Source organism: Zosterops lateralis (assembly GCF_965231275.1).
Source record: "Zosterops lateralis genome assembly, chromosome: 4".
Taxonomy (NCBI): domain Eukaryota; kingdom Metazoa; phylum Chordata; class Aves; order Passeriformes; family Zosteropidae; genus Zosterops; species Zosterops lateralis.
This window is the reverse complement of record NC_139765.1, coordinates 60,519,605-60,528,224: the sequence shown is the minus strand read 5'-3', so window position 1 is coordinate 60,528,224 and position 8,620 is coordinate 60,519,605. Positions and strand designations below refer to the sequence as shown.

At 38.5% G+C, this 8,620-nt stretch overlaps 1 protein-coding gene across 1 annotated transcript in view; it reads left to right on the top strand.

Moving 5' to 3' along the window:
- Positions 1-357: 357 nt before the first annotated feature.
- Positions 358-8,620, top strand: part of CDHR3 (cadherin related family member 3) — a gene marked incomplete at both ends in the record, with an annotated part of 34,096 nt that continues 25,833 nt past the window's right edge. The window contains 3 exons of the mRNA XM_083860096.1: positions 358-427; positions 3,167-3,366; positions 7,736-7,904. Coding sequence (XP_083716222.1) covers positions 358-427; positions 3,167-3,366; positions 7,736-7,904 — 439 coding nt within the window. The remainder of the gene's footprint in view (positions 428-3,166; positions 3,367-7,735; positions 7,905-8,620) is intronic.

Below are 8,620 nucleotides of genomic sequence, written 5' to 3'. Positions count from 1 at the left end.
AAAATCATGAGTATTTAATTCTGGTGTGTGAAGAGAGCACCTCATTGCCAGAGTGGTGAAAGCAGCACAGTATTTCCAGATTTAAAACATACTAGATTCTCTTCATAATGCTTCACTGAATAAGATGATTATAGTGAAAGGACAATTAATGACTGTTTTCCCAAGTATAGACCAGGGCTGTGAATGAAGTGTCAGCAAGGAGCAGTTCCCTGACAAGCAAACAAGCTGACAGTGTTTGGGAACTCCCTTGGAGACATGGGTCCTTTGTTTCATTTCTCACTGCACAACATGAAAAAGAGGAAGAATTTAGGTGGGGAAAACATACTATGATCTTCCTTCAGTTTGCATCCTGGGAACATGAAGGACAGGGTCGTAAAGACAATGAAGAGCATGCTCCTTTTCCTAGTTTTGCTGGGAGTAGTATCTGGTAAGAACATGATTTCATTATGCTACTAAAATTAGAACACTGTTGGCTGTTATACTTTCTCTAGGGAACTTTATAATACATATTTAGGGATCAGACACAGATGGGAAAAATCAAGGAACAATTATTTTCCTACTGAAATAGATTGGGCTCTGTGGTTACAGCAGTATAATGAAGAGAATATGACTCTTTGCTAGAATGCTTTGTTGGATGAGGCACTTCATTTCTAATAGCCACTGCTCAGTATGACAATATTGGAGTGGGAAAGGAGGTCAGCTCTCCAAGAAACAATAACTAGTAGTTATATTCCAGTATCCTCCCTTCAAAAATTGATAACATTTCTCTTTGATGAAATAAAACAAGCAACCAAACAGGACCAACCACAAAGAAATTTGTAGACAATATTAGACAGTATAATATCACTAACTTTGACCAGTGTAAATACATGAGAGTTTTGCCAATATGAGTATTTGCACATTAGCAACTTAGTAGATCTTCAAACTGTGTGAAGTCTGTGTGGCACACAAAGCACTGGTGTTGCTGTAAGCTACCTGCTCTGGTAGGGTCATTTTCATCTCAAGGGACTGTAAGAGTTCTGTCATCCCTCAGGAACCTGTCAGTATTCAGTGGTTTTCCTGATGTTCCCAAACCTGTGATTAGGACACTGCCTGCCACTGTCAGCTTTTTTTGAAAAATAGCATTTTTTCTAACCTGCGTGGTTGTGGAAAGAGAAAATCTTGAAGCTGTCACTCAAACACACTCTAAAGACTGGCACATCACAGATAAATAAGTTTTAAATATACATAAACTTCTCCAAACTAATCTCATTATTGCTTTGTTTTGGACTCATAATTTGTCAATGATTGTAATTGATAATTCTGATAAATAATGTGTTTAATTGCTTCAGAAATATCTTGTTCTGAAAAGTAAAGAGGTAAGCAAGGATTTGTGAATATGGAAGGAGAGTTTTTGTAAAATTGGTTAGAAAAAGAAAAAGATGTAGCACCTAAAATTTCAATTAAAAAGAAAGAGCAAGAAGTAGGAACTCTTGATTTAGAAAGACAAATTCTGAATAAACAGCCAATGAAGTCTTTGGAGATAATACAAAAATAGCAACTCCTTTCTACATTTCTAAATAATGTAAATTATTTCATTGTTTTTATAAATGGTTTCCATTAATGAATTGTGGCTTGATGAGTGAGCTGAATTCATCAAGTCCTGTCCACAGGAGATTATACATTCAAAGTTCAGCTCCACTTATGGAAATGTATCTCCAGAAGCCCCTCTCAGCCCAGCCTCATTTGCATGGGTGATTTTTGTTGATGATGTTTTCCAGAACCTGTAATAACAGTAATAAAAGCTTAGTCCTTCACTGTATCTTGCTCCTGCTGACATAAATCAGTAACAGCTCAGCTGAACTCAGTCCTACCAGGATGTCAAACTGACCTCTTCAGATTAACTCTTTCAGGCAGTTCCCACCTCACAGTCTCCCACATCCCAGCCTGTACCTGTAGTTTATCTTCAATGCCATTTTTTTCTGTAAGTACCAGAGTGATCCCAGCTGGATCAGTGACCCATGCACCTGCTGTATCTGCAGTGTGGGAGCATGAGAATCTCCATGCAGCTGTGAAGGGGCCCTTGGGCTGCAACTCTAATAGTCTCAGACTAGTTCCTATAGCAGCTTTTCACCTTGAAGCTCTGCAACAACAACAACAAAAGACTTCATGGGGCTTTTGCCACAGTAATTGCTGGAGTATGAAGAGTCTGTCCAGACCCTTGAGTGGGCAGTATCTGTCTCCCTCTTGGCACAGAGTGTGTAAGAATTTCAGCTGAGCACCGCCAGCTTTCTTGGAGAGTGTTCTGGATGAGCCAATGAAGCATCCCCAAGAAACAGTCAGCCCTGCCATAGTCTGATGTTGAGTTACATTGCTGGTTCAGGGGTGTAAGATTACTGAAGTGTATCAGTCCTGATTTCTAGACACTCTTCATAAGCACAACAGGCCTTTGTCAAAAATGCCAAAAACTAGAAGCCAAATAACAGAGACAGCAAAAAGTTTGGTTTGGGGAGTCCAGAGGACAAACAAGGAGCTTGTGCAAATCTGCTGGATGCCTCACCAGTATGTGCAGCTTCCATGCAGTTTTGAACCATAATGTGCTTTTGTGGGCCTGCATCTTCTCCAAAGACTTCAGGTTGCTCTTCCTTGCTCAAAGCAGGAGACATGACAGTAGCACACCTGAAATTGTTACTAACTCACACTGCTCAAGAGCCAGGCTTGCACACAGCTGCTGTAGAAAGAAGAGGGAAAATTGAAGAAATAAGTGCTGCAGATAGTGTAGTCCACAAAAAATATTGCTTCTTTAGTATCTGGGTCTGTGTGATTCAAGGTACTTTTTGATGTAACAGTGAACAGAGGCACTAATTAGTACAGGAGACAAAATGAAAAAATAGAAAAAAATTTGGCTTCTTTGCTTCTGTATAAAGACATATATGTAGGCAAATGATGCACTAAAATAATACTTTAGCAATAACCACTCTAAATGACAACACTATAGGACTGAATTACAGAAATGATAGATTCTTTTGATATTAATACTGGATTTACTATCACATAATACCCCCCTTCATAGGTAAAAAGAGAGTCAGGGCATTTTGTGTTCCTTAATGGGAGCTCTTGACAAAAGCTGTGTGCTTGTTAGCTCAAGATTCTGAGGAGTAATTTTATGTTCATTTTCACCCTGCAGGAAAAAGACACCAGTTGCTTAAGGGCTTACCTGCAACAAGCATTGTTGAAGAAAACTCAGCAGCTGGTGTTTCAGTCTATAGCTTTAATGTGACTGTTTCTCCATTGGCTTCTGGTGTTGCAGCTCTCCCTACCATAGTAAAATCAAATCCACTCACAGAAGCTTTTGGCATTGAACCAAAAGGAGGTCTTGAATTCACGGTGAGCTTTAAGTTTGAGTAATTTTCAGTTGTAGGCTGATGTTTCCTGGATTACTGAGCACTGACAGTGCACAGTGTCTCGTCTTTTAATCAGAGAAGAATTTTAAATGCAGACTGTGGTAAAATTCAAAAATGCTGTAATAGATATGACAGACAAATAGTAATAGTAATTATGACTTTAATTGCATCTAGGAAAAATCACTCATCTCAATAATTCCATTAATTCTGTGATAGAAAAAAATGTGATTTTTAGAAAATAAGAGGTGAAGAAGAACATGGAGGGTCTGCTTCTGTTTTGAGATTTTATCCATAGTTTTTCAGCTTAATATGTATGAAGTCACTGTGAAATGAAAGTACCTTAGTTAAACCACATCCAGCTTCTGTTTGGCCACTCTCACCAGGAATTAAAATTAATTTGTCTCACTTCCAAAATAAATCAAGCTGAATCTGATCAAAGTTATTTTTAATTCTGAACAAAGGCTGTGATACATGAGGAAGTTATCTTGAGGTAAGAAGTTATCACCCTTCCACACATCTGTGACTTGTCTCTATCCATTGCACGCTCTTGTTCTATGGCAAATTTCCATTACTTCAGGCTGATTTTCATTGTTGAATAAATTAGCAAGTATTATCTCACATTTGTCATGGGCAATGAGTGTTCAGATGCATGATAACTTGTCATCCCATTGCAACTTGCTTGTATGTCTGAGCCTGAATAGTGACACTGAGCAGTGGCTTTAATAGATACAGATAGAAATGGTGCAGAGTCTTAAAAAGGTGATTTGAATATCCTTTTCTGCATGTTTCCAGAGAAATTTGGATTTTCACAGAACTGATACAACAGGTCTTTTATTCTTCTCTTTGCTGGGTTCTAGGAGAAAATTTGGGAAAAGTGAGGCAGTGGCCCTGGGTGGTATTGGCTCATGGATTTGATGTGCCTGTGGAGAGCTGCTGTGGCTCCCATGCTTCAGCCTCCTAGCAGAGTATAGAACTCACTTGTACCAGCTCTGATGGCTCTTTACTGCTCCCCAGCCAGGGCAGTGAAACGGTTAAAAAACCTCTCAAAAAAGCCCTCTTTCACCTGTGAAGCATAGGGTGGGACTGTACAAATACCTGGACTGTGTCAGCTGAAGAGATTGTAGAATCGTAGAATTATAGAATATGCTGAGTTGGAAGGGTTCCTTCAGGATATCTAGTACAGCTCCTGGTTCTATATAGGACACCCCAAGAATGACCCCAGGTGCCTGAGAGCATTGTCCAATTGGCTCTTTACCTCTGCCAGGCTTGGTGCTGTGACCACTTCCCTGGGCAGCCTGTTCCAGTGTTCAGCCACTTTCTGGGTGAAAAACATCTGCCTGACATCTAACCTAAACCTTCCCAAACTCTACTTCATGCTCTTTCCTCAACTCCTGTGAAACAACCAGAAGGAAAGGGATACATCCCTTTAATTGGCTTTGCTGACAGAGAATCCATAATGTAGGACTCCCTTCCTAAGCTTTAATTTGGCATTTTGAATTAAAGTGATCCCTTCTGCTGCAAAACAAAACATAGTCCTTTCTTATCCTTTCTTGCTCCTGTCCCATGCCATCTTTATGTTATGACGCACAAGAATTTGCTTGTTGAGTGGGACTGAGGAGTTAATCTGGAGGAAAAGTAATAGACAAAAAGTTCTTTTTTTTTTTTTTTTTTTTTTTTTTTTTTTTAAAGGCAAGGATTATGGAGAAGTTCTTGTTCTAGCACAGAGCAGGGCGTCACAAGGATGAAAATGGAAGGCCAAAAGAGTTGCAGACTGGAGACTGCTTCTGCCAAAGTGCCAGTTTGTATCCGTTTCATACCACAGCCACAGTATAGAAATGGTCTGTGAACCTTTCTATGTTTTGCTTGAACTGTTGCTTTTTTCAAGGTTTCCTGAGTCTTTCAGAGGATTAGAACAAAGAGTTTGAGCTAGTGAATTTCAGTCATGAAAAAAATCATAAAGCAAGCTACATACAAATTCTGCAAATTAGCAGATGAGTGCTAATTACAACTCATAAAGCAAGGATAAATACATGGGTGTTCTTTGTTAATTTATTTGATGAGAATTGCTACTTTTAGTTACTTATGCTATGTTGTAGCAGATCTGTACAATATTTCACAAAAGTGATGTGATCTAAAACCAGACACCTCAGCTCTATCTACTGCCATTACATCTTTGCTAAGATCTAGAAAAAGGCAGTATTTAATGAAAGAATTATGAGATTAGCTAAGTACCTGCTAGGACAGGCTCTTCAGCATTTATGAAGCACATTTAGTCCTGTTGCATCAGTAGAAAGCAATGTCACATTTCTTGATATATTTTGAAGCTTCTGAGCATGTAACATTTTCTGAGATCTTAGTCCTGTCCATTCCTCCTCACCTTACTCCTGTTTGAAGGTTCTCAAGAGCAGAAGATGTGTGGAATGCATGAAAACCTGCTGCTTCCTGAAACTACCTGGATGCTCTTAGTGGTGCTCTCTGAATATATTGGTGGTGAAGCAGGGACCAGGAGCAGTGAAATTCTCATGTGAAACAAATGATAGACAGTTTAGGGGTGACTCTAGATCTCCTTTCATGAAGCCTGCAGCTGCTTCAAGTGTGTGCAGTCCTGCCTTTAAAGTAAGCTTTGCTCCTACCTGAAGAAAAAGCGAATGGTGGCTCACAGCCTGTGCCAGTGGCATGCTGTTCACAAAAAGGTTCAAAAGCAACCTAGAAAGAGACCATTAGATTCACATCTTCACTACCAAGGCCTTTATAAAGGAGGGTGGAAGATGTGTATTTAGACACATTTAGTCTGGCTAGTTACATCACCAATGAAAATATTTGGCTGTGAACTTCTGCTTAGAACACATAACTTCTGCTTAGAACCAGTTTAAAATGTTGAATTCATTGTATGTGTTTACAATATTTAGATATCCATTAAACATTCATTTTGAACATCAAGGTTTCCACTGTTGTGACCAGATTTTTAGAATGTTTCTTCTGTCTTAGCATTACTTTTATGGGAAACTTGTATCTGTACAGTATAGGAGGAAAGGAGACCATCCAGAACACAGTTGTTTTCTCCTGCAGTATTGTAACAAAAAAAAAATCCATGTGGATCCAGAAGGCACAAACATTTGTGCTTCTGTTCACTCTCCTCCAACTCTTTGCTAATTATCTCTATTTTGACTTTTGTCTTCTAACTGTGCTGACATCACTTTTGTGTTTGTCCTCTGTCCCACAGCATCTCATCTAAACCCAAGGATTTATTTCATTGTTCTCCTTCTGCATGCTCTTCAGTCTCCTTTATTCTGGAGTATTGTAAATACACTGACATGCTACTTGTCACACACACTCATGACCCCCAACTGTTCTTCTTCTCCAGTTCTGCAGCACCCTACTGCTCTGTTCAAATTTCAGTTTTTTAGCCACACAAAAAACTGTCATCTTTTCCTTTCTTGTCCAAGAAAGGAAAGATCTTGTTTTATTGTTGGTTTCAGCAGTGAAGATTGAGGCATACAACATCCTCCTGTTGTTCTGGACTCATTCTAAATCCAGAATGATTACATTTTATGTTTTTTCATAGAATGTCTATAAAATGTCTACATAGTACATATTCTGTGTTAAGAGGCAATATGCAGAGCTGGAAGCCTTTGAAATTAAATCCCCAAACCAAAATAAAGCAATTTTTTGCCTTATTAATCTTGTAAAACTCAAGGCCTACGTTATTTTTTCAATGAGTTCAGCATTTTCCCCAAATAATTCTGGTGCCTTTTTCAGACAATGTACCCATGAAGCTCCCTTCTTCTGTGGTTTTCCTGCAAGTCTTCTCCCAGACACAGGTTATACAAGGAAGGTTCTGGTAGCTGTTAAACTATGTGGTCTCCTGCCTCCATACTCCTTATTTCAAGTAAAAGATCTTCTTCCTCATGTTCCTAATTCACAGAAAAGGTGAAGCTGCCCTTGTGTCTTGCAAGGCTTCCTCCAAATTCTCAGTCTCATCACACCTTGAACTCTCCTGGGGCATGGTGTGGAAAGGAAAACACCTGGCACAGACACATACCTGAGAGACATAGTGCTGAATTTGAAGACAAACCACTGTGAGGCAGGGTGGCTCCTTCCAGGCTATCTCCTCCTCAAACTGTTCCTCCCACAAAAGATCTTTGAGTTACTCCATGAAGTCACAACATTTTGATCTCTTCACTCTGTTTCTGTCACATTTTTGCCACTGATAAGAAATGTGCCAAAAAGTTAAAGACTATCTAAAACACTCACTCTTTACTGATTGAAAGTGTCACTTTATTTGTATTTGCTCATTTAGACTGTAGTTTCATCTCTTCCATCATGTGCTAATAATAATATTTTATTTTCAGGTTATTACCACTGGAAACCCTGTCCTAGATTATGAAACTATGCCAAAGAGCTTTGATTTGCAGATTTTTGTTGAAGATACAGCTGGAAGAACTGACCTAAACATATTGACTATTCGAGTAAAAGATAAAAATGAACATCCTGTATTTCGAGGAAATGTGGCAATTCAAAGTAAGATAATGAATTAGATAATGAATGAATTAGATAATGACAATGAAGTAGAATTTGAAAAGAACAATACTTGAAAAGATGACATTGGCTTAAAAAATATTGAGCTCATACAGTGCCTGTAGCTAAAGTAGTCTAGGCATTTTCCTTTAGGAAAACAAGGGAGGAATAGAGAGTTTTTGTCAGAGCTTTGTTTTACACAAAGAGTTGGTCTGCTTCACCTCTGGAAATGTCCTTTTATTTTTCTTGAAATTTTGTTAAAAAAATATTTAACCATTTTGAAGGACCCGAAGAATTTTAAAAAATTATACCAATAAATGCATATGTTCTTTATAATAATTAGAAATTTGATGTTTGCTGGGGTTATAACCATTGAGTATGGGCACTATTTTCTATAGTTTGTTGAAAACTGGATTGATTTGGACAAGCAAGATAAATTTCAAGGAATGCATATTATATGTGCAAGAATTTCTGTGCGAAAACATAAAAACCTTGCTTTGCAGATGTTTTATATCTGCATATTCCATTTGCACCTTCATATGAGAAATTAAGTTGAAAATCAATCTTAAGAGTGAGACCCCAGAGATTGTGATCTAAGGTAGTACAAATGGAAAGAGGCAGAGAGCTCTGTCTCCTACATGGAGCATTTGATGTTAATCAAGGTTACTTTTAAACCAGGGGCAAAGATGCAAGGGGAAGTAATGTGCAGTGGCCTTAGG